The 27,363-nt window shown below is 37.4% G+C and overlaps 1 protein-coding gene across 5 annotated transcripts in view; it reads left to right on the forward strand.

Moving 5' to 3' along the window:
- Window positions 1-27,363, forward strand: part of sfl (N-deacetylase and N-sulfotransferase sfl) — a 376,849-nt gene that overhangs the window by 312,557 nt on the left and 36,929 nt on the right. For all 5 annotated transcript variants that reach the window (XM_073986437.1, XM_073986436.1, XM_073986440.1 and 2 more), the window contains one exon: window positions 25,293-27,165. In XM_073986437.1, the coding sequence (XP_073842538.1) occupies window positions 25,293-27,165 (1,873 nt within the window). The remainder of the gene's footprint in view (window positions 1-25,292; window positions 27,166-27,363) is intronic.

Below are 27,363 nucleotides of genomic sequence, written 5' to 3' on the forward strand. Positions count from 1 at the left end.
AACACGGCGATCTTGAATTTTCCGTTCACGCACGTTTATATTTTTTTCTGGCACAAAGACCGTTTTTGGACGACCCTAACGACCTTGGTTGTTTTGTAGCGAATGTCGGCCACGATTGAATTCTTTAAACCAGATTTTCACAGTACTAAAGATTTTATTTAATCGATGTTCTATTGCCGTGATAACCACATAGAAGGTTGTGATAAATAATCGGACGAAAATTTTCACAAGTAAATTCCATTGTTTTTGTAATTCAGGAAGCCCATTCTACCCTATAGTTCCAAAAATTGGAAATTCGGTTTTTTGTGCGTATCAGGTCTTCGATTTATCCTTAAATTTCGGTTAAATATCAGCACCAGGACATACCAGAAGAGTTGCAGGTTGAGGCCTCATCTGAAAATGCAAACAACTTTTAGAAGGCTTTATGGAAAGTACTTACTGGGGCTGACTTTTTAGATCGCGTTTGGATTTTATGTGTTCATCTAAACCGGGTTAAAACTACCCTTTTATAGCACCCATTATTTCTTTATCTCAGAAATGAGTAGGAATTTTGCTTTGCAGCCTTTATCAATGTTGTAGCCCGAAAATAGTAGAACTTATGTTTTAAATTAGGTAAAACTACATCTTGCGCATTAAAATCGATCAAATATAGAAAATGGAACATAATAAACAATTACGCATGGCATTATAGCTGCCATAAAACATTAGCTAGGTGTTAGATTTATGGTAAATCGGAGGCTTAAAAACTTGGTCTTCCGATTCATTCTGTCGATAGGCGAATTGCCACAATTCATATAAAAGTAAAGTTCTTTAACAACAGTGTCATCTGCGCTCTTGCCTCGACCGAAGAGAAAGATGAACAGACCAATGATATATGCGATGGTAGCGCCTTAGGAGAGCATATGACCGCTGCTTTGTGAATGCAAGAGCTGGATAAATTTCCCATAGTTCCTCGTCCGGAATAGTTCTTTGCAACAAGTTCGTTGAGAACCTACACCACTGTACAAAAAGTCACCACCTAAAAATCCATTGAACGATCATTAGTATGGTAAGGCTAATGAAGAGAAAAACGCGGCATACAGTGAAACACGAAGCGCCAAGGAAAAATATCGCGTGAAGAGATAAGCGTATTTTCAGGATAATTAAGGAAAAGCAAGACAATTGTGAGCTTGAGAAACTCGAAATGTTCAGAAGTCAGAATGAAGTCCGAACATTTTACCAGAGTGTAAAACACCAAACGGAATAGTATTGTACATGCACATTCTCCTGTGACGGTGATTAAGGGAACCTGTAGTGAGATTCTCTAAAATTATAAATAAAAAGTTCAAATAAATGTCGACAGCCCTCTTGCTACCAGTAGAACTTTACGACTACTTTTATATCTTGCAGAAGATAGGTAGTCGTGAAGGGAACCTGATACAGACAGCGTAATGCTGATCTGGAAGGATTATATTATCAAGCTTTTGGTATGGAATATTGGCGGCGATAAAGATATACCCCAAAACCAATCCTCAAGTACGTCATTGTGTGTTTACCACCTGGTGAAAGTGAGGTCAGGTCATCAGAAGGAGCTGATGGGCTGTCTGCCGAACTTTTCAAGACCGATGATGACATACCGATATGGAGTATGTATCAGTTGATTAGTGAAATTTGACTATGACAGAGACATAGGTCTCCTACCCGTCGCATATAAAGTGCTGTGCGGGTGTATTGTGGTTTTAGACCTGGGACATCTACAGTAGACCAAATTTTCATTCTACGCCAGGTCCTATAGAAAACCATTGAAAAACAGATCGAATTTTATTCAAGAAAAAACGATTCCAAAGCACTGTGCGTCGGAGCCAATGATGCTTGTGTTGTGTAGTTAAAAAAACGTATAGGGGATTCTCTCGAGGTGATCATGTAGCAAGAGACGATAAGGAACTGCTTATCGTTTTCCAGTTCCTCTCTTGCGCAATGAAGACGGCTGTGCTAAACTGTGGTTATAAGAAAACGTTTTTATGATCTTGAAGGATAACATGTATATGGTTTTGTAGCCTCTGTTATCATGATCCTTTACCTCGTTTTCGTAAGCGTAGGGTTCTTGCATTATGCCCATGTCTAGATAATCCTCGACTAGGAGGATTCGTAGGTTATCTGAAGAAACTCTATAATGCTTCAGATTGATTCGTACTTAAGTGTTATTTTTTGTGAACATCATCTTCATCGCTATGCTATGCGAGCGTAGGACTTTAGGTTGGCCTCCACTCCATCCCCTGTTATCGAGGTAACTAGTCTGATGCTGTTCGCAGGCTCAGTGGCGATTACGAGCTACTCGTCCATTGGAACATCCTTGTTCATCTTCGCCAGACCTTTCAGCAGTTTGGGGCCGCCGCACTCTACCCTGGGCAATCAAACTCTGGCATGAGGAGTCATTGCGATTTATTGGACCGGCATCAGTCTCAAGCTGATGTCAGCTTCGCTAAGCTTAGCTAAGCTTTTTTCCATGAATGTTTTTGCTCTTAACAATGCAAGCCTATCCGACGCCCTCAAACTGCAGCTGTTCAAAAAGTTTTGAAATTTTATGTGGGAAGGAGTATTGGACCGAAGTGGACCATCTTCAAAATTGATTTATTGATTTGCAAAGGTTGGAGCGATGGAGCACTCACTCCTTGTCATAAACATCGTGCCCAAAAGTAATTTTAGTTGGTCACTGTTAGATTTTCTATTGCTTGGTCTGAAACCATGGCCCACAAGAAACATAATATCACTGTTAACAGAACTACAAAAAATTCAAAATAATTTGTGAACAGTCCTTAAACTGCATTTAAGTGACAATTTTGAACCGAAGGTACTGTCCGAAAAGAACTTCTTGGAACTTGATGTTTTGAGTAACTTTTTGTGCTCAGTAGTCATTTTTAGTTGGAGCCGATAGGCTGTTGAAAAAAATGTTAAAACGACCCATGAGCTGGTCTTAAACTACACTTCTGTGAGAGATAATCAAACGTGTGAACCGATATAGTCCATATTCGAAACTGTATAGAAGAATAGACAACAAAACCGGTGGGTGTGGAGTTCCCCACAGTGTGGCCAATATGGTCCATCTTCGAACTTGATCTGAATTTCGAATATTACGAGATCCAAAGATTGGACCAAGTCCAGACAGACGGACAGGGATAAATCAACTACAATTTGTTTGAAATGAATTTGTTTGAATGAATCTAAAACCCTTATTTCGCTTTCGGTACGCGAACTTTCTCACCGAACCGATCTAAATAAATAATTTTGTTTTCAGGAAAATATTCCCCATATGTTACTGGCGAGGTATTTTTTGGTTTCAAAATAAAAATTTGACAATAATCCCAAAACAGTCGTTGAGCGAACATTTCTGAAAGTATTTAACCAGTATAGTCCATCTTCGAACTAGAAGTAAGTTTGGAAAGAATATTAGGACAGGCTTCACCCTTCACTGCCGTAACCTCTTACTTTTTCTCATTAACAATCGACTTTGCTACGATTTTGAACTTTTGTTGGTTTCTATTAACAGTTTTAACAAACAGTTTTAACAAACAGTTTTAACATCAACGTTTCTGACAAACAGAAAAATATAAATAACAAAGCGACAGGACATAATATATTGCCTCGTCTTCGGTAGCGGCTATAGAAGTAGATGCCCAATTTGACCTAGACATACGCTATACCACTAAATCTCTGTCAATGTCCAAAGAACTTTAAAAATTTAAGCTGACACTGTAAATAATAGAATTTGCATGTTTCTAAGGGGGGTTGTCCAATCTCAGGCTTAACTCTCATAAACTATGACTTCCGAAAATTGTTGTTTTTTTCGACGCCTTGATTTATAGCCCAAAAATAGTTGAGAGGCATAATGGTGGGTCATTCATCTCCTCCCAGCTAAGGACACTTAAATTTGGTTTAATAGGCAAAAAAACTTTGTCGTTGGATTCTCATGAAAAAGCGTTATATCCATGATGATGGCCAAAATAAAAAACCAGGCCGTTTGCATAACATTTTCACATAAATTTACGTCATGAATATAGAATTTTTTTGTTATTACTTAAAGGAAAAAAATTTCAATCTGAACTCGTACTTTCATAACTTTTTTTCGTTGCTCAGAAACCAAACCAAACGCTCAAGTAGAAAAAAGCAACCATCTGCCAATTCAAAAGCCATGTGACAAAAAATGCTGACATATTGAAACTCTGACTTTCGTCAGTGTTTTGGTGGCTTTTTGCACCAAACTGCTGTTTGTTGTTATTGTCCCTGTTTGTTTCATTGTCAGCATTACTGATGCCACCATCCAACAAACTGAGAATCAATATTGCCAAGCAAAAACAAACAAAAAATGGAAATGTTGTAGGCCCTTTTTCATTCTGTTGCAACAATTCAAATAAACATATGGATAGATGGATGGATATTGGTAAATAGAAACCAAAGATCAGACAGTGGGTTCAATTTAAAAATATTATGCAACTATATAAAATATGTTGGAAAGTATCAAATTGTTTTGCCAACAGAAATATATCCTCAGATTATAACGTTAAAAAACGTTGACTTATATACAGATCCCAATCTGGCTAACCCAACATAATTCTGTTTCAGGTAAAAATATAATACTCAAAAAAATTACTGTATTTTAGGAATAGTGTTCATAAAGTCTTGCCAAGGTTCAAATTTCTGAATTTCAAGAACGCAAAGAAGCCAAAAATTCTGGTTTCTTCTGAGAGATTTTTTTGGCGAGTTGTTTTGTTTTTTTACTAACAACCAGAGGCACAAATTTTGCTGCTTTTTATTAATGCTTTTTTTGTATTATTGTATAATTTACCGTTTCTTTTAATGATGGTAGTTGTTATCGTCTTGTGAGCATAGCAGAACAATATGATCCATATGTACATACACGCTGAGTCTATCAGCACTAGGTTGAAATATTAGATGTTGCCTTTATATTAAAGAAATAAAAAAATGTAGATGCGAACTATATCGTACAGCCAATCACTTTGTTTTTGTTTTTTCGACACCAAACGTAATGTAGTTGTTTGGTTTGTCAGTTAACTAACAACAATTGTTGCGACAGTGGTAGATGTTGTGTGTGTTGTGGTTTCTCTCTACCTCTCATGTATTCCATCGCCTATTTTACTGATCTTACAATTTTTCCCACGCGAGGAATATGCAAATATCCCACTCTAGATCTGCGTCCAATGTGTTCACAACATGGACTGCGGAGGTGAGCACTGAGTTGAATGTCATGGTCGATGGTAGCTGAATTCCGACCAACTAACCCAAAATTCAAGGGGTCACATTCGATAGCAGTTCAAGTCGGTCTGTGGTAAGCTCTGCGGCAAGTGAATCCCGCGAATATAAGTGCAAAGCGATTTAAAAATATTCAAACCTGTCAGAATGCCGCCCTGTTGGACGAGGGAATTTCAATATTTAAAAAAGTCATTTCTTTAATGAAAAGATTTTTATGTACATAATACTATAGTTTTGGAGGGTTAATAATATAGTTATTGAGGGTTGGGTGGTGGTGTATTCAATTAGCCCACAAAAATATATGATGATTGGTACAGTCCTTCTCGTCCTATGGTGAACACCGTTTTTTCTTTTTTTTTTTTTTTTTTGTTTAAGCAATGTTTCGTTGGTTATCCTTTGGTAATTGTTTTCTTTATTTAACATTTTATTTTTATAGTATATATTTATATAGTAATAATTTGAACTGAAATACGAGTTATTGTATTTGCCGATTTTTTGACGATTTGATTCGACGATTTTGGCCCCCGAAAATTGACGATTTTCGACCAAACTTATATGGCATCACTGGGAGGCACCGTCTTCATATCATAACATTTACATGAGGAAACAACAATTCTTTCAGTACAGCAACACAATGGCATGCTTTCGCTTGAGTACTTGCTCGGGTCAAAAACACGATATTCAAAATTGGAAACGTAACGAGTAGAGAGGAATGGATACATTTTCTTAGTTCGGCTTATAGGACAAATTTTCTGTAGAGGTCCTCATCACCAAGGCATTTCAGGATGGATCTTCATGATCTAGAAAGATACCTCCCTCCAACGTTACAAGCAATCACACAGATGCAGTCACATGGCATATGGCATAACAATTATGTGGTCATAGGTGAACATCCCCCATCTATGGCATCTAAGGAGCGTCAGCTGTCACGACAAACCAAAGTAGTTTTGCTCAACTACCCTCGGGATGGCGCAGCCGTCAAAAGGATGGATGACACCGCCGTCTAAAGGATTGATGACACCCCCACTATAGCGTAAATATTTATGATTTTGTAAGTTCTAAGTTAAGTTAGCCGACCCGAGAAAAAAACACTATTAAGACCACAATAATTACCAACTAGCGGTCTTACACTGGAATTAAGGAAAGGACCAATACAGCCTTCGAACTGTGATTTGCAATGTTATGACTAGGCCGACAATCTCTGAGATTGACAGCCTGTTTATTTATGTCGATAAGAAAATGAATTCGTACGAAACACTACCAAAATCGAGTGTATTTTTCAAATTAGTTTTTTTTTTTTTTTGTTTTGAAGCAAAAGCTAAGGAAATAATATTTCCAAAACTAAAATTGCGCACACATTTTCGTTTCGAAATACATAAACAGGCCCTAATATTTTATAACTAATATTTAATATTTTTACCTCAATGTTTCTGTTGACAGACAATTACCTTCATTTGTTTCGGTCACTGTGTCTTAGGATGGGGGAATGACATATCCTGCCATAGATATGTCATTCCCCCATCCTAAGACACAGTGCATTATGCAGTATACTATACTCACTTTTAAGTTGACAACACTGCACGTAGGAAAATATGCATGTTTGGCTTTGTCGTTGTTTGGTTTTGTTACGCCAAATGCTGCTGCCTGTTGTAGGATTTCATAAAACCCAAAAGGATAACAGCGAAAAGTGAAATGGATTAGCAAAAATGAAACTCTTTTGTGGCCGGCAACTTGTTTTTCCATTTAGCGGATTATATGGGTCAGTACTGGTGTTGTTGGTTTAGCTTTATTTCCTGTGCTTTGCTTTGTTGATATCCTCCTTTCACAGCCTACTGCAGAATGCATACACACAACAATTCTTTCGTTTGCGTACGCACTAGTCGCCTGCTGCACTTCTGTGGAATGTTGAAACGCGCAATGTATGTGTATAATGTACCAGGGACGTACGCAGGATTTCATTTCGGGGGGGGCCCAACTTGACCAAAAATCATGAAAATTGAAAATGGTGTGTACGGTTACGTAAAGCTTTTTTAAGGTTTAGCTGTTGATTTTATATGAAATATTGACACAAAGTATAAAAATTCAGTAGAGAAAGATCACAATATTTAGGATACAATTTTAACTCTTTACAGAGTATTAAATATAAGTTAAATATAAGATATTTAGAATTGAAATTGAAACCACGTTTGGTATAGTCGCCATATAAAAGTCTTCAGTATTTTGGACCTATATGATTAAAAATATACGTCAACGTTATGGTATATCCCAGCATTTTAAAAGTACAGAAAATTGCCATTATTTCTGCTATCGCAAGATTTTCAGCATTTCGAAGCTCTTAATCTAATTTTTAGAATATCAGCTGTAATACAGATTTTGGGATTCCTTTTTGTGAAAGAGCTTCCATGCAGAAAGTGGTTAAAATATATCCACGTTTTAATCCAATCCCTACTTAACTATATTCGCGAGTAGGACGAATTGAGTTATACAGGAGTTATAGGGTATAGGGGTATAGTTCGACCCGAACATAACGCCTCATTTTTTTAATTACATATCGAAACACCCATACGACTTCTATAAAGAAGAATAACACGTATCTGCGAGCACAGATTGGACTTCTATACCTAGCTATTGTGTCGATAACCTAAGAATAAACTATTCCTTAATGCCATAAAAACGCCAAATTTGATTAATTAAAAACTTTAGAAATTTAAAAACGGACGATACAGACTACGATTCATAGACTCCAAATAATATTCAGACTACTGTTTGAGACTACAAAACTCATGTTTGGACTAAGCCACAGCATGGTCGATCTAATATCTCAGAAACCAATTGGCAAACTCTAGCTAAGTCGTGACAAAATAATATAAGTCGAATGTTTTCATGATTGTTGTTCCGGCTGCATTCTTTACTTTTGGTATAATGTTAAAGAACGACTTAACTAACTTTAATTGAAAAGTGCTTACACTTGGGAAGTTATTGCAGTTTCTAAAACTACAATGTTCATAGATGAGAAAAATCCAAAAAACAAGAAAAAAATCGCTGGATGGATTTTTAAATAAATCGCGGTCAAAGTTCACATATTTAGGTGTCTTTTAGGTTTTCACGGTTTTGCTTGGAAATTGCAAGTCCTATCGTAATGGGACTAAAAATGTTGTAACTGTAAAAATTCTCTACACGATTGGCCTTTACTACTTTTTCCTAAGTTTTACCATTTTTGAGATATAGAAGTTCAAATTGGGACAATGCACTGACTGTATCGCCTCCTTATACAACAATGTCATGTATGGAGTCCTTAACTAACTTTAGTTGAAAACGGCTTACACCTGGGAAAATAGATGGCGGGATTTTTAAATAAATCGCGGTCAAAGTTCACATTTTTAGGATTTTGCTGGATGCGGCAAGTCCTATCGAAAGGCAACTAAGGAAAATGTTGTAGCAGTGAAAATCCTCTTTAACATTTTCTTTAGTCCCATTTCGATAGGACTTGTCGTTCCCACGCAAAATCGTGAAAACCTAAAATAACCCAAAAAATGTGAACTTTGATCGCGATTTATTTGAAAATTCCTCCGGCGATATTTTTTTTCTTTTTTTTTCATCTATGAATAGTTACTGCTCCCACAAGCCATTTTAGTTGGTCTCCTTAGAATTTAGAGCTTTGAAGCATGGACTTTCCCCCTCAAAATTTGATATCGGAGTAAACAAGACTACAAATGTCAAAAAAGTCCAAAGGATCAGTCTTAAGCTGCACTTATGTTGAAATTTGAGAGGGACGTACCTAAAGATGTTGGCCACACATATTCTCTTGGAACTTGTTGTACATTTGGAAAAAAAATTTATTTGAAGAACTGGACAGATAAAATCAATTTTGGGTTCGATATATTTCTGGAAGAAATACTGCGATGTGCAAAGTTCAGATCGAATCGATTACTACCAATTTAGCGAAATTTGACCAAATCGGTTGATCCGTTCGAAAGCTATCATGCGCTCCAGCCTTCCAGACAACTGAGATACAGACGGACGGTCTGTCCGTCCAAACATATCGCTCATTTACTCAAAGAGTGGCATAAATAAAAAAACGGGTTTTTTGAGTTAGCAATTTCTATTTTTTCTACGACATTTATTTTATCTTGTGTCAAATTTTCATGTTGATATCTCTAAAAATCAACGAGTTACAGCTTGTTTTCTAGGAGTTTGGCATAAATCAACAAAAAGGTTTTTTGAGGTTATAAAGAACTAAAACAATTCGAATCATGCTTGATCTTGCACAGAAATTTAGCACGAATATCTGGCAAAATCTGTACAAAAGATAATCCCAATAGTTATTTTATTTTTTGTGTTGTTTAAGTTGGGAAGTCAAATTTCATTCCGCAACTTAAAACGCGTTTTTCTCGAAACTTGATTTTTTAAAATATAAATGAGCGATATGTGCAATTATAGGGAAAAATGCAAGTGAGTATGCTACATTTAGCAGATTTTAGCAGTTTTTGACGAACACAAATTCATTTTTCTTCATAATTTTCTCCTCTTGTTTAGCAACAAGTAAAAAAATGTTGGTGAAGGCAGCGAAACAAATTTCTAATTGGCTTTCAATATATAGTCCAGGAAGAACGCTTCATACATTTTGTCCAATAGACATTTTCCATGCACTTCCATTCCCACAATACAGAATTATTTTGGATTCAGGATGAGTGTAAAGCCTCGAGACCTCAACATAGCTTGAATAAGACATAACAAATATGGAGCATATTCATTACGGAATTCGTATTTAATAGTGGAATGATGTGGCATGAAAACATTATTCAGATTTCATTGGAAGTTTCTCCCAAAAGGAGTATACAAACAACAAATTTGAAAAAAATCTTACATAACTTGACTTGATGTACATTTTCTGTACAGAAACTTCATATATATAAGATAGATATATAAGTTTTCATTTGAAATCTGCTAACATAAAAAATGTTTATGACAAAGAAAAAATTTAAAAATTGGTTACAGTTGCTTAATAAATTTTGTTCGACCAAACCATTTCGGGGGGGGCCCGGGCCCCCCGTGCCCCCCCCCCCCCCTGCGTACGTCCCTGTAATGTACATTATACACACATACTAACATCTCCGCCGGTGTCAAACAAAACAGCCGGATTCATGGATATGAACTATAAAAACGGCAAACAAAAAAACTGCACACATAAACAGAACAATTCACAAGTCATTACTATTGCCAAGTTTTTAATATGGAATAAAAACCAAGAATGATGCTGCTCCTGCACGCATGCAGAACATTCGTATGCATGCGCTTTTTATTTGCCTTTGGTGGCACTGGCAGAAACCATATTAAAGAAGCTGTATTGTGTGGAATTTTCCCATATTTATATTTTTTCATGTTTGCAGTCGCAGTGTAAAACTATAGGAACATAAAAATAAGGATAAATAGCATGGTGTATAATAAAGGTAGGATAAGCTTTTCCCTCAATATGTGTCAACAACAAAAGTTGGCTAAACATTTTTTACCAGTTTCTTTAATTCCTGGAATAGCATTCAAAGTGATGTAGGCAGAATAACGGTAGCTGCTAACCAAAACGCCTCAGTTTGTATTGGGCCCGAACTGATAGCACGATACTCAACACATGACCTGCCTCTGGATTTGGGACCGCCCGACGCTATTATTTATTGAGCTTACCAGCTAAACTCACACATCCGTCTACTTATTCTTTATGGACACAGCCAGTCCAGTCCCATGTGCGAAATTGTGTACTCGTGCTCGTCAGTAATGTTTGTTGGTGCTGGGAGGGTTTTTGAGTTTTGAGCAATTATCTCAAAAGGTTGGGTCTTGCCCTAAAAAAATTATGCCGTAATAGAGGCCGCGAGTACAACCTGCTTTAAAAAATTAAAAAAAAATCAAACATGTCCTCAACCTGCACTTCTCCGAAAATTTTGTATGGGAGGTACTCGAATGTGTGGACCGATATAGTCCAAATGCGTACCTAATCTATGTCTGGCAGAAATACTACGATGTGGATAGTGTGGTTAGTCCGGTACTCCTTCAAGAGTTATTGCGAGCTCTATTTTAGCGAAACAGAGTAAACATTTAAACATCTAGGTTTGGACAAAATATTAAGATGTTCAAAGTGTGAACCAAATCGGTTAATCCGTTAGAGAGTTATCGTGACCACCAGCCCGACAACGAATTTCGTACAAACTTACCGAACCAAACTATTATTTCGATGAGGAACATTTTTTACATTATCCAAAATCTATTTATGGATGTCCGTCTGTCCATGTAGTTTCCAGGTCGCATTTTTTATCCTATCCAAGTGAAAATTGAAATGGTAATTTGTACACAGGACGAATGCTATTGCTTTTGGTGAGAATCGGTTCAGATTTTGATATAGCTCCCATATATACTTTCGCCCTATTCCATATATGAGTATTTAATGCACCAAACAGCAATTTTTATTAAATTTGAAAAATGTGACAGGGCACCTCTGAAATATTTACCATTAATTGTCTTCATTATGCCGAACACGTTAATGAAAATTTTCTTGGATGATAGATCGGGTTATCTGTAAGGAATTCCTTTTAGGGGTGAAAGTCCTTGAAGAGGATAATTTTGGTATGTTATGCTTATTCTCAGCTAAATTTGGGAGCCACATGAGCCAAATTTTCCATTACAAAGTAATAACGGGCAATCCAACAAGAGGTACTTTTTTAAACAACCTTTTTTTGACAGATCATGCGTAAGTAGTGTCACGTGTTCATGTTATTTTTGATTAGTACTGTTGTTGTAGCAGCATTTAAACCTACGTAGAAGCATAGGTTTAATGCTGGGTTGGCAGCCGCTGGCCGAAACACTATGGTTCCGGGTCAATCCGGTACGAAAGAACCCGCTGCCGTGGGATTGATTAGTACTGTTTGACATTTTATCATGGAAAAGCTTACACCTCTACAACGTTTACAAATCGTTCAACTTACTTACGAATATTCGCATTATGTGGGGAGTATGTTTCGAGCCCAATTTTGTTCAGTGATGAGACACATTTCTGGCTTTATAGGTATAGGCAAAATTGCCACATTTGGGAAGAAGAGCAACATAAGGAGATTCAAGAGCTGCCACTTCATCCAGAAAAAATAACGGTTTGTTGGTGGTTGGAATCGTCGGACCCTATATCTTCAAAACGATGCCGGTTAAGACTTCATCGTCAATGGCGACCGCTATTGCGCCGTCATGACCGACTATTTGATGTGTGAAATTGAAGCTCGTAATCTCGGCGACATTTGGTTTAAACAAAACTGCGCAACTTCCCACACATCGCATCAATCAATGGATTTATTGAAAGAACACTTCGGCGAGCACGTTTTGGACCAGTCGATTGACCACCAAGATCGTCTCATATCACTCCGTTAGACTTTTTCCTGTGAGAATATTTAAAGTCAAAATGTTATCCGGATAAAGCCGCTTCGATTCCGTTCTTGGGGAAAACATCAGACGTGCCATTCCTCAGTTACCAGTCGAAATGCTTGAACGAGTCATTGGAAATTGGACTCATCGGATGGACCGTCTGAGATGTAGCCTCGGCCAATATTTGTTAGATATAATCTGCAAAAAATAAATGTCATTAAATGTTCTTTCAAATGATAATAAACATTTCCCATTCAATTTGATTTTTCTTTTTTTTTACCCTCAGCATTTATACTAACGAGGGTATATACACTTTCATACGTGCAAAATGTGCCTCATCGCAACAATGCTTTTAGACCCCAAGTATGTTTGGATGAATTACATTTCAGACAATTTGGAGTCGATTAAGCAATGTCCTTCGGTCTGTTTGTCTGGCTGGCTTTCGTAATATTTTGTCCAAACTTAGTTTAAGTTCGAAGATGGGCTATATCGGTCCACTCTTTCCTGTACCTCCCCCACAAAAGTTCGAAAATGTTCGGAAAATTTGTGCGCACCATAACTCGATTTGATCCAAACTTTGCACATCGTGAAATTTCTACATGACTTAGATGGGATTCAACTATGGACTCAATCGGTCCACTCCTTCGGGTACCTCCCACACAAAATTTTGGATAAGTTCAGATTAGGACCTGCTCTCGAATCGATTTGATTCTTGTTGCAACAACTTCTATTCACTGTCCCCCATACGACGGTACAAGTTTCATCAGGGCAAATCCACACTTCCTGAGAAAATAGCCTGCAAAGTGTAGTGGTTGGAGCGCAAGATAAACTCGAACGGATCTGCCGATTCGGTCCAAAATTTGGCCTTCGTAATATTTTGTCCAAACATAGTTTATGTCCCAATATAAGTCATCGGTCCACTCCCCCAGGTACCTCCCCCAAAAATGTTCGGAAAAAATTGTGCGCACTATAACTGTTGAAGGGAGTGACCGATTTGGTCCATACTTTACCCATCCAAATATATCTACCAGATATAGATCTGGTTTGAGTATAGACTTTATTTGTTCACTCCTTCGGGTATCTATCCCACAAAACTTGGGATATGTCCACTTTGAGACGTGCTTTGACGATCATCATCAGGGAATTCTGATTTTAAATAGAACATAAAAACATAAATTACATCAATGTCGTCTTAGTTGCTCTGTCTTTGATTTACTAAGACATAGAACTATAAAGACTAGAAAAGATGCATAATGCAAAAATGTTTATGAAACAAAGTATATAAACATTTTATATGTTAATGTTAAAAACCCCGTTAAAACGCAATTCGGCTTATACAAATTGTAGGAAAGCAAAAAAGTTGGACTCAGGATTGTATTTCATAGCAGTTTCCAGTTCATTGAATATGAACTTAGCGGTTAAAATCGCCTGAAATAGCTGACTACTTAACAGAATGTTGTTATGATATCGTAACATCAGAGCTTAACTTCATCTATTGTCAAATGTTAACAATTGAGTTTATATCTTTGTGATTTAATGTCCAAGAAAATATTGAATAATAGGATCGTTCTTAAAATTTTCTCAAAAAAAATATAAATACACTTTGAAAATCCTCTAAAATAGAACAAATTTGAATCAATATGTAAATATAAAGCATTCAGAACTGTCGTAGGTCATGAGTAGACACTATTACATTATGAAAACCCAATTTATACAAAAAAAGTAAAAATACAGTTGATTGTCATTTCTACCTTCTATAAATATGGCTTGGATGAAACTGAACCGCTTTTTGTTGACTTTTTGCGGCCTTAGAATAACTACTCATTTGGTTTGACATGCCATTCCTAAAATAATGAGTTTGTAGGTTGATTTGCAAGTAGTTACGGCTGCGAATAAGTACAGTAGAACCCCCTTAATTTGGTAATGTGATTTTTTGTTACGCTCTTGTTTAAACCTACCATCAGTAAATTCCATGTTTTTAACGTAACGAAAATATTTTGATGTCAACAAAATCATAGTAACACAGGTTACGTATGTCGCCGCCCTCACGAACAAATCTTGCCATACCATATGTAGCCATAGTAGAAAATTCTCTGAAACAATAAATAAATAAACAACCAACTACAAAACGTAAGGAAAATCCAAGCCAAAGCCTCCTTTAAAATAAATCATAGTATGCATGGGAATTGATGGGGGCGCGGTGAATTGAATTGCAGCTTGCAAAAACAAAAACAAAACGCAGAACGAGAAAATTCACCATTAACATCGAACGAACAACACTGAATATAAATCGGTTTAAAAATCCTTCACGGTTCCAAATAGAATTGTTATGGCAGCTGTATACCGAGTTGAGGGCGTAATTGTTTGCAACAGACTACATGGAACGCAACCACTCAGTTCTTATGCCTTTATTACAACTGACAGGATCTGGACGGAACGAATGTGCGAAGAATCTGTTATTAAATCAGTGGGGTGGTTAAGGGAATGACGGTGAATTAAATCACAATAAAGTGATGAAATTGTATTTCACACTCACACACGTTTGTAAATCTTCTTTACTTCAGGCAAATTTTTGTTCACAGAATAATTGTCAATATTGATTTAAAAGTGACAATTTTTTAATTACTTGTGTGAACCGCAAATAATTAATATTTGCCCTTGTTTTTTCCATATACATACATATGCGCACGTATGTATGTATGTATCTATTTTTTCAACCGTTCATGCAATTGTGTTTTCAAAAGAGCAAGATACAGGCAAGTTTCAAGAGATATTTACAATCAGGGTTTCGGAGTCGAGGCATTTTTGAAACGACTCCCACTCCGACTTCAAACCAATTTTTTTCACGACTCCGACTCCGGGTCGACTCCGGGAGTGAATTCCTGTAACACTAAAATTAATAAAATGTGCACAAATTTTTAACTTCTTACTATGTTTTGACCTATATAGGCTAATCCGTTGGTTTTTCCTTACATCTTCTTTAGAAATGGCTTTCGTTTAAATATAATACTCAACTACAGAACATAAATATTAAGTAAAATTCGTATCTATATTGAAAAAAGGAAGAAAGTTTTTGCCGGTTTTACGGTTTTTTTTTTTGCACGAGTATATTCTGGACGGAATATGGAAATATGAAAATAAAGGGGTAATAAAAATCAAAAGTACTAAATGCGATATAAATTATAAGCAATTCATAGCCAAGTTTTAAACTGGATGTAAGCCAATGTGCTTAGCCTTAAAAGGAGACCCCCAGTTGTAAAGCCCAATAAAAGCCATTTTTCTTGCGGTGCTAAATCTAGCACGAAAACTAATAAACCGATTGGCATATATTTTTCTGGCCGATTTCTAAATGTCAAAACACCCTCATATCTAGGGCAATATTGTTTCGATTGACTTGAAAATTTGACCATATATTCTATGATATTTATCTTTTTTCAGAAATTGTGGGGATCACCCCTTAAGCTAAAATTCCGAGCACACATTTTCAACTTTGGTGTCCTTTATTACTTTTACCCGATCCTACATAAAATTTTCGGTAAACATCTATATATGTATATATAAAATTCTTCAAGTCTGTTCGAAATTAAACTCCTCTGAAACAGCTGGACCGAATTTAATGAAATTTTGCATGTGGTGTGTTTAGATCTTAGAATAGGTGGTTAGCTTTTTGTACTGGTCAGTGAAATGACCAGGTTTAAAAATTGCTTGCAATTCTATGGTAATTACTGTCTTGACTCTGAAAAGTCATCGCGGAAGTAAAATATCGCGGTCTCGACAATTCAAAGTTGCATTTAAGAGTAGTTTTTTTTTAGAATTACAGAAGGTTTCATATTTAAGATAATAAAATAAAAACGTGTTCAATGATGGGGATGGAAGATACCAAGGAACGGTCCTGACCGGTTTTAACATGGCAAAGCCCAGGATTTATCTTGGTCCCTCTTTCATCCCAAGTGGACACTGACCTCCCCGTGGTGTCACCTGGGGAACTGCCTTTAACACCCGTTAAAGGTAGTGAGCTAACATGTGCCGCGCGTTCACCCATAAGAACGTTAAAAACTTGGGTTTGGGCGTCGGGTTAGTAACCCTCCCCTAGAAAAAACAGCCTACTATGAAAAAACGAAAGAAAAGAAAAACAAACCCCTCTAAAGTTGACGAACCCCGCAAACGTTTTAAGGACCATGATCTGCGAATCTGCACCTGGAATGTTCGCACTCTTTATAGAGAAGGTGCAGTCTTCGCATTGGCAGACGTACTTGAAAAGTACAAGACCGATATTACTGCCATACAGGAAATACGATGGATTGGGAAATGCGTCACAACAACACCTAAAGGTGACGCACTGTATTATAGCTGCCATGACGTAAAGCATGAGTTTGGTTGTGGATTCGTAGTTAGTCGGAGACTAAAACATCTTGTATCCAGCTTCACTCCAGTGAATGAAAGACTTGCTGCTATTCGAATAAAAGCTAAATTCTTCAACATCAGCTTTATTTGCGCTCATGCTCCCACTGAAGAAAAGGACGAACAGACCAAAGATATATTTTACGAGCGCTTAGAAGAAACATATGACCGTTGCCCTGCCCATGACATTAAAATCATTCTAGGCGATTTTAATGCCAAAATTGGAAAGGAGAATATCTTTGGCCCAACAGTCGGGAAATTCAGTCTCCACAGTGAAACATCTGACAATGGTATGAGACTGATAGACTTTGCAGCTGCAAAAAACATGGTAGTTAGCAGTACCAGATTTAACCATCTCGATATTCATAAGGGCACCTGGCTGTCTCCAGATCAGAAAACAAGAAACCAAATTGATCATGTTGTGATAGATGGAAGACATTCATCGAGCGTGTTGGATGTACGATCGTTCCGAGGCGCAAACATTGATTCGGACCACTACCTTGTTGCAGCAAAGGTACGCACCCGCTTAAACGTAGCAAACAAAGTACGAACAGACACAACACGAAAGTTAGACATCGGTAAGCTGCAATCACAACAGATAGCCACAGCATATTCCACTCAACTAGCCCAATTGCTTAATCAAAGCCCTCCTCATCCCGATAACATATCAGCGCAATGGCAAAGCATTGCCCACTCCATGCAAACAGCCGCAAAATCCATACTTGGATACCAGAGACCTCCACCAAGGAATCCATGGTATGATGAGGAGTGTCGTGCTGCCACCGAAGAGAAAAATGCGGCATATAAGGCTACTTTACAATCCGTAGCAACGCGTAGCGCACGAGAGAGATACAGGGAGAAAAGGAGAGAGGAGAAACGTCTTTTCCGCAGGAAAAAGAGAGAGATGGAAAAGCGGGAGTGTGAAAAAATCGAGATGTACAGGAGCCAGAATGAAGTCCGAAAATTCTACCAAAGAGTCAAGCATCAAACTGATGGCTTTGGTACAGGCACATCCTCCTGTAGAGACCAGCAAGGTAATTTGGTAACTGATACAGATAGTGTACTCAGGATATGGAAAGAACATTTTTCAAATCTGTTGGTATCCAATAGCAGCGAAGACGACGAAGATACCACAGTCCCAATCCCAGAAGATGGTATTGAATGTATACCGCCCAGCCAAGATGAGGTAGAGACAGCAATAAATCGGCTGAAGAATAATAAGGCAGCAGGGGCCGATGGCTTACCAGCCGAGCTGTTCAAAACCGGAGGCGACACGCTGATAAGGTGTATTCATCAGCTAGTTAGCACCATCTGGCAGGAAGAACGAGTACCCGACGATTGGAACCTGAGTATCCTGTGCCCCGTCCACAAGAAGGGAGATAAGACTGTATGCTCTAACTATAGGGGCATAAGTCCAGGGACGTACGCAGGGGGGGGGCACGGGGGGCCCGGGCCCCCCCCGAAATGCTTCGGTCGAACAAAATTTTTTAAGCTACTGTAACTAGTTATTATATTTTTTCTCATAAAAATGTTTGTATATTTGAAGATTTCAAATTAGAACTTATATTTTCTAAAGTTTCTGAACAGAAAATGTACATCATTAACAAGTTTTGTAAGAAAATATTTTAAAAATTTTTGTTTGTAAGCTGTTTTTGAGAGAAGCTTCCAATAAAATCTGAATTACTTCTTCATGTCATATCATACCACTATCAAAAGCTAATTCCTTAATGAATATACCCCATGTCTATTATTTATTCGGACTGTATAGAGCTCTCGAGGCTTAAAACTCATCCGGTTATAACAAAAATAACGAGTTCAGTATTATGGGAATGGAAATATATAAAAGAATCTATTGAATAAAATGTATGAAGGGTCGGTCTTTCGTGGACTACATATTGAAAGCCAATTAGAAATTTGTTTTACTGCCATCGCCAAAATTTTGTTATTCTGTTTTAGACAAATTTGCTGCTAAACACTATGAGAAAATAATGAAGACAAATGAATTTTTGTGCGTCACTTGATTTTTACTTATCATTACCGAAGTATATACACTAGGATTGTATAGATTACATCAAAATAATGATTTAAGACTTCACATATGTTTGGACGATATTCGTTTCAGCCAAGATGGAAGTACTTACCACCGTCCGTCTGTATCTTTGTTTGTCTGGCAGGTTGGAACTCATGATAACTCTCGGTCTGTATCTCTGTTTGTCTGGCAGGTTGGAACTCATGATAACTCTCGGTCCAAGTTATGGATCTCGTAATGTTTTGTCCAAATTAAATTTAAGTCATATCGGTACCTCCGCCATAAAAGTTCAAAAATGTTCACTAAAATGGTTGAAGAGACTAACCGATTCGGTCTAAAATCGAACCTAATATGGTTCGCAAGATTACTTCCAAAAGTACATCAAGGTCCAAGAGAATATGTTTGGACAACATCTTCAGGTCTCTTATACAAGTCTAACATAACTGCAGTTTAAGACTGTTCGATGAATCTTTGGACATTTTGTAGTCTTGTTTACAGCGATATCCTACTTTTCGTGGACAAGTTTATGCTTCCTGACAAAGCTCTAAATACTACGGTGGCCAACTAAAAAGCTTATGGGCGCGGTAACTATCGAGAGGAGTGTCTCTCAAATAATTATTAGTGAATAATTATGTGGGGTTCAATAAGGATCGATTGTTATTTGTCAAAACTATATAGAACTAAGTCCATCAAAGTGTTTGTCATCGAGTCCAAAAACTTCTAACCGGACAATTAAGAAAACAAATTATAAAGCTTCTTTTGTAACATAATATTAAAAGTAAAAATAATCGTGGTATCAGAACCTATCTCTTTCGGTAAATAACACTGTGCAACATTTTTAAGGTAACCTTGTGCAAATAATTTGAAGTGAGGATTTTTTGAAAGTACAGACCCAAAGTACAAAAGCTCTAGTTCCGTTTTGTTGAGTCAGATACAGCTTGAATTTTATGGCCTCATCTAAACATTGTTAAATATCGACTTTTTAAACAACTCGGGGCTATATCTCTGAAACCAATGCAAATCTTCTTCTGAACTTTGCAGCAAATTTGTAGATAAGGGCCAAAATAAAATATTTGGAGAAATAAAAAAAAATAAATTTTATAATATATCTAAAAATTCCATAATTTGTATACATTTCGCACCATATCTCCAAAACTGTTAAATTTTTCTTAATGTTTTCATTTGGAAACATATCAACGACAACGACAGCCGATATTCTTAAAAATTAGGCTAAGATCATTGAAATAGTGAAAATCTTGCTATAGCAAAGACAACGGCAATTCTTTGTTGTTGTAAAATTCTGCGATACACCATAACGTAGACCTGTATGATTAAAAACTTCAATATACTTCAATAAATTTTACATGGCGACATTACCGAACGTGGCACGATATTGTCTATTTTCAATTCCAAATATCCTACTCTGTAAATATTTAAAATTGTATCCTTAGTCCCAATTTACATTAAACGATTTTTCTCGCGGCAATTTTTCTCGTTCTCTTTTAAACTTGTCTCTTGCGTTTATACAGGCAATTCTGTTTCTGCAAGTTTTGTTTTCAAAACAATGAAAATAATGTCAAAAACGAAAAATATAAAAGGAATTGCCTGAAAATTGCCGGTACGAGCAATTTTTTTCCACTTCCATACCCCTTACGTGTCTCTCCTACAAACTGAGACTTGCCGCAAGTAAACTCGCCTAATGTAAATTGGGACTAAATAGTATGAATTCTTTCTATTGAATTTATATACTTTGTACCATTATTTCATATAAAATATAGAATTGAATATAGAATAGAATCACGGTGTGCCTTAACCTAATTTAAATGGAAGGTGCTTACACTTGGGAAGTTTTTGCAGATTCTGATACTACAATGCTCATAGATGAGAAATATCAAGAAACAAAAAAAATCGCCGGAGGGATTTTCAAATAAATCGCGATTTATGTTCACATTTTTAGGGGTTCTTTAGGTTTTCACGATTTTGCTTGGAAACCGCGAGTGGGGAACCGTAAATGGGACTAAAAAAATTTTGTAGCAGTGAAAATTCTCCACATGATTTACCTTTATGATATTTTCGTAGGTTTTACCGTTTTTGAGATATAGAATTTCAAATTGAGACAATGAACTGACTGTATCGCCTCCTTATAAAATAATATCATGCTCAGTGCGCCTTAACTAACTTTTGCTGAAAACCGCTTACACATGGGAAAATTTCGCGGATTCTGAAACAGCAAAGTTCATAGATAAGAAAAATAAAAAAAAAACAGCAAAAAATCGCCGGAGGGATTTTTAAATAAATCGCGATAAAAATTCACAATTTTAGGGTCTTTTTAGGTTTTCACGATTTTGCTTGGAAACCGCAAGTCGTATCGAAATTAGTTGAAAGAAAATGTTGTAGCTGTGAAAATTCTCTACAAGACTAACCTTTAGGTTTTTCGTAGGTTTTACCATTTTTGAGTTATAGAGGTTCAGTTCAAATTTTTAGGTTTTTATCTTAAGTCTTCAAGATGTTGCTTGGAAACCGCAAGTCATATCAAAATTGGACTAAAGAAAATGGTGAATCTATGAAAATTCTCTACAATATTGGATGATTTTTTTCCTAGGTTGTACCATTTTCAAGATATATAAGTTTAATTTGGGAAATTACAGTAATGACATTGTTTTATAAGGAGGCGATACAGTCAGTGCATTGTCTCAATTTGAACTTCTATATCTCAAAAACGGTAAAATCTACGAAAATAGCACAAAGGTCAGTCTTGTGGAGAATTTTCACAGCTACAACATTTTTTAAGCCTATTTACGTAGGACTCGCGGTTTCCAAGCAAAACCGTGAAAACCTAAAGAACCCCTAAAAATGTGAACTTAAATCGCGATTTATGTAAAAATCCCTCCGGCGATTTTTTTTGTTTCTTGATATTTCTCATCTATGAGCATTGTAGTTTCAGAATCTGCAAAAACTTCCCAGCTGTAAGCACCTTCCATTTAAAATTAGTTAAGGCGCACCGTGAATATGTGCCAAAATTTCCAGTCCATCGGACAAAAATTTACTGAGATATGAGCTTTCGAAGGGAAACATTTATTGTGTTTTGTATGTAGCATAGAAACTAAAAACGTCTTTTACTCGAAGTGGCACTTTATATGTTTTTGTGGGACTATTGTACACATAAATCATGTGCTTAACCGATAGAGTCTTAAAAAAACTGCTGACGTAGTCAGAAAAAATATCAATTTTGTACAGTGTTTTGTTTTTGTTAAAATCGAAATTTTGATTTTAACTGTTCAAAATTTTTAAAATTTGATTTTTTAATTGCTTTTCGATAATGGACAAGATTATTAGGTTCGTAATGACCTACAAAAATATATGCTGATCGGTTTATTCTTTTCCAAACTACAGTGGGTACCGCAAACTGCTTTAGTAAAAGCATTTGAATGTAAGATTTTTCAAAAGAAAAAAAAAATAGAAGGTAACTTAAGGTTTAATAGATTTTTTATAAAAAATGCATGAAAATGGTTTTTCTCATGCTTATAAGTGGCCATAACCCCTTAAAATAGCTTTACTTAACGCTACACAACATTTGAATTTTTCATGATTTTTGGTCAAGTTGTGCCCCCCCCGAAATGAAATCCTGCGTACGTCCCTGCATAAGTCTACTCCCTATTGCCTACAAGATCGTGTCAGGGATATTGTGCGAACGACTAAAGCCAATGGTCAACGAGATTATTGGACCATACCAATGCGGCTTTAGACCTGGCAAGTCCACCATTGACCAGATATTTACCCTGCGGCAAATCCTGGAGAAGACCCAAGAGATGCAGATCGACACCTACCACCTTTTTGTCGATTACAAAGCAGCCTTCGACAGTCCGCTGCGCTCAAAGGTATTCCAAGCCATGTCTGAATTTGGTATTCCCGCAAAGCTCATCCGGCTTTGTAAAATGACTTTAACTGACACGAGGTCCTCAGTTAAAATAGGAAAGAACCTCTCCGAAGAGTTTGGTACCAAAAGAGGTTTCAGACAAGGAGACAGCCTTTCGTGTGACCTCTTCAACATCCTGCTAGAAAAGGTTATACGAGAGGCAAACGTCAAAAGAAGTGGCACAATCTACACCAATAGTCACATGTTACTTGCTTATGCTGATGATATAGACATCATGGGTCGATCAGTAAAAGAAGTAACTGATACCTTTATAAAAGTCGAAGGAGAATCTGCTAAAGTGGGTCTGGCGGTAAACGGTGAGAAGACCAAGTTGATGGTGTCGACGCGCAATGCGTCCATTGAGCTCGGACCGACTGTGGAAGTTGGTTCCTATAATATTGAGGTAGTAAAAGACTTCGTCTACCTCGGCACCTCCGTCAACACAACAAACGACATCAGTTGTGAAATAAAAAGAAGAATTGTATTGGCCAACAGATGCTACTTTGGATTAAGTAAGCAGTTTAAAAACAAAGCCACATCTCGTCAAACAAAAATAACGCTCTACAAAACACTGATACTACCCGTGCTGATGTATGGCTCCGAAGCCTGGGTACTTGCGCAAGCAGACATGGCAGTGCTTGGTGTGTTTGAGAGAAAAATTCTTCGAAAGATCTACGGACCAATCTGCGTTGACGGTGAATATCGACGTCGCATGAACCACGAGCTGTATCTGCTATACAACGACATCAATATTGTTAAACGTATCGAGAAGCAGCGATTGCGTTGGCTAGGCCATATCAAAAGAATGAGCGATGATGAACCCGCTAAAAAGGCGTATGAATACATGCCACATGGCGGTGCACGCAGAATTGGCAGGCCAAGGAATAGATGGCGCAAACAAGTGGATGATGAGATGAAAAGGCGCGGTATTCCAGAGTGCAAAGCAACAAATAGAGAGGAATGGAGATCTCTTCTTAGTTCGGCCTATAGAACAAATGTTCTGTAATGGGCCAGCTAAGTAAGTAAGTAAGTCAATGAAACAGTACATTGTTAATAACAAGTAAAAACGGCGTTAAGTTCAACTGGGCCGAACTTCAATCCGTTCTTTGGAAGCTATATGTAAAACCTGGAAGGTTTCGTACACAAAGCAAATTGTAGTCATTTCGGTAGTATAATGAAACTAAAACCTCCAAAATCTCTATAATCGGGTGATACTGTTCTACCGTAGCTATATCAGAATGCATAAATATTTTATGCCTTCAAGGCAGACTTAATACCGAATTATATCCAATTTGGTTGATTCATTTATCTAAAATGTCTAGAACCAGGAGGTACTCTTTTGGGTACCGGGTACCCTCCCATTAAACACCAAATTTTGTAATCATTGTTGGGGGTCAATCAAAAAATTCATCACGACCTAACTCAGATGTTTCAACTATGTAATCCTTTGGGGTTCTTAATATTGTCAATAGGGGCTTTCATTCCGAAAGAGAATTTTCCACCCCAGACATTCCTTGACTTCCATTTTGTGACACATGATATTCAGTACGATTTCGCATAGAGACCACAATGTCTTTAATAAAATACAAGGATGACTTTTCATACAAACAATATCAGAAGTCCTGTGGACCTTTTGTTTGCAACAATTTAAAGTGTCAAGCGGATCAACAAAACAGGGATGAATAGAGTAGACTTCAGAGGATAATATATATCCTGTGAATTGTCCTCTAACTTAGTATAATATAGCGTTTGTATGTATGTTTTCTTATATCATTCTTTTAAAATAAATAATGATTTTTGAAAAAAATATTGGTGTACCGAAATTAATGTTATATTTCTATAACGTAGAAAAAAAAAATTGGCCGGAGTCGGAGTCGAGATATTTTTTTCGACTCAGACTCCGACTCCAGCAAAATTGCTTGACTCCGACTCCGAAACCCTGTTTACAATAGTGGGGGATACTTTCAAGATTATGGGGCCAAATATCATGCTCACAGGTCAAATGGTTATGGCTAAATGATAATTTACCTTTTGGTTTCTTGTAATTAACCTTTAGCAGACTTTGACGTCATATAGGCTTTCTTCCATTTTGAAATATTAAAAGTGGTTTAGTATTTAGGTTAATTTGTGAACAGGAAATCTCCCTTCCAAAATTTGTAGACATATGTATGTAAGTCCACGTTCCAGTGTAGAACCCACACTTACTTTTCACATTATACTTCCAAAAAATGTTAGTACTTTAGTATTTTTACTTTTATTTTATTTAAAACCATGTCTCCATCTTTTTTCCTCTCATTGCAGGTACAAAATTGAAGTGGCTGGTAAAAGTCTTCCCTCCCTTACCAATCTCGATAAGGGACGCTATGGTGTTATAGTTTTCGAAAATCTCGATAAATATTTGCACATGGACAAATGGAATCGCGAATTATTGGATAAATATTGCCGCGAATATTCGGTGGGAATTGTGGGATTTGTTAGTCCCAGCGAAGAAACATTGGTCGCTGCTCAACTAAAGGGATTCCCTCTCTTTGTACATACAAATCTTAGACTAAGAGATGCTAGCTTAAATCCAGCCTCACCCGTATTGCGATTGACGCGTGCCGGCGAGACATCATGGGGTGCCTTACCCGGAGATGATTGGACTGTATTTCAGCACAACCATTCCACATATGAACCGATAGAGTGGGCACAACGGAACAGCCAAGACTATCCATCGGATGCCGGTGGCCAAGTCCATGTGCCGCTGACAACGGTACTGCAAGATCATGGCCAATATGATGGTATAAAACGAATATTCTTTGGTAGCAATTTGAAATTTTGGCTACATCGGCTACTTTTCCTGGATGCATTGTCCTACTTAAGTCACGGTCAATTAAGTTTGAATTTGGAACGTATGATCTTGGTGGATATCGATGATATATTTGTGGGCGAGAAGGGTACTCGGTTGCGACCAGATGATGTGCGCGCCCTAATAGCCACACAGAAAATTATTGCCTCAATGGTACCAGGATTTCGCTTCAATTTGGGATTCTCCGGCAAATATTTCCACCATGGCACCAGGGAAGAAAATTTAGGCGATGATTTCCTGCTGCAAAACGTCCAAGAGTTTACGTGGTTTTCACACATGTGGAAACATCAACAACCCCACCTGTACGATAACCTGACATTGCTCATGTCTGAAATGCAGCTCAATCATGCATTTGCCGAGGAACACAACATACCCACAGATTCGGGCTATTCCATTTCGCCGCATCATTCTGGTGTTTACCCGGCGCATGAGATCCTCTATGAAGCCTGGAAAAAGGTATGGGGTATCAAAGTAACCTCTACGGAAGAGTATCCTCATCTGCGACCGGCTCGCCTACGAAGAGGCTTCATACATCGCAATATTATGGTCTTGCCACGACAGACCTGTGGACTCTTTACACACACCATGTACATTGATCGTTATCCTGGAGGACGAGATAAACTCGACGAGTCCATACAAGGTGGCGAACTATTCCAAACCATTGTCTATAATCCCATCAACATATTTATGACGCACATGTCCAACTATGGATCAGATCGTTTAGCATTATACACTTTTCAATCTGTCATTAAATTTCTGCAGTGTTGGACAAATTTAAAGTTGGCCTCTGCTCCGCCCATACAACTGGCCGAAATGTACTTCCGTCTGCACCCCGAGGAGGTGGATCCAGTCTGGGGTAATCCGTGTGATGATCCGCGTCACCGCAAAATATGGTCGAAAACCAAAAACTGTGATTCCTTGCCGAAATTTTTGGTTATTGGTCCGCAGAAAACTGGAACAACTGCCCTCTACACATTCCTGTCCATGCACTCGAGCATAGCTAGTAATATTCCCAGCCCCGATACTTATGAAGAAATCCAATTCTTTAATGGCAACAACTACTACAGAGGCTTAGATTGGTATATGGATTTCTTTCCGTCCTTTGAATCGACGAACACCAGTACTGTGGCGCCCACCGCGCACTACATGTTCGAAAAGAGTGCCACATATTTCGATGGTGAAATGGTGCCGAAGCGGGCACATGCTTTGCTGCCACATGCAAAAATTGTAACAATTTTAATTTCGCCAGCGAAGAGAGCCTATTCATGGTATCAGCATCAGAGGGCCCACGGTGATGCTATAGCAAATAATTATAGTTTTTATCAGGTAAGTGTTGGTTGTTGCATGCATATGTTTTCGTAGAGGCTATTATCGATTTATCAATGTTTGTATTGGAAATAAAACAGATCGGTACCATGAACCATACCATTTTTAGGAATTATGATGTTTATACCCTACACCACTATGTGGGGAGGGTATTATGGCCAAAAAGTTTGTAACATATCGAAATAATGGTCGTAGACC

The sequence above is a fragment of the Musca autumnalis genome, unplaced genomic scaffold (assembly GCF_047663935.1).
Source record: "Musca autumnalis isolate F117 unplaced genomic scaffold, ASM4766393v1 scaffold_4, whole genome shotgun sequence".
Lineage (NCBI taxonomy): Eukaryota > Metazoa > Arthropoda > Insecta > Diptera > Muscidae > Musca > Musca autumnalis.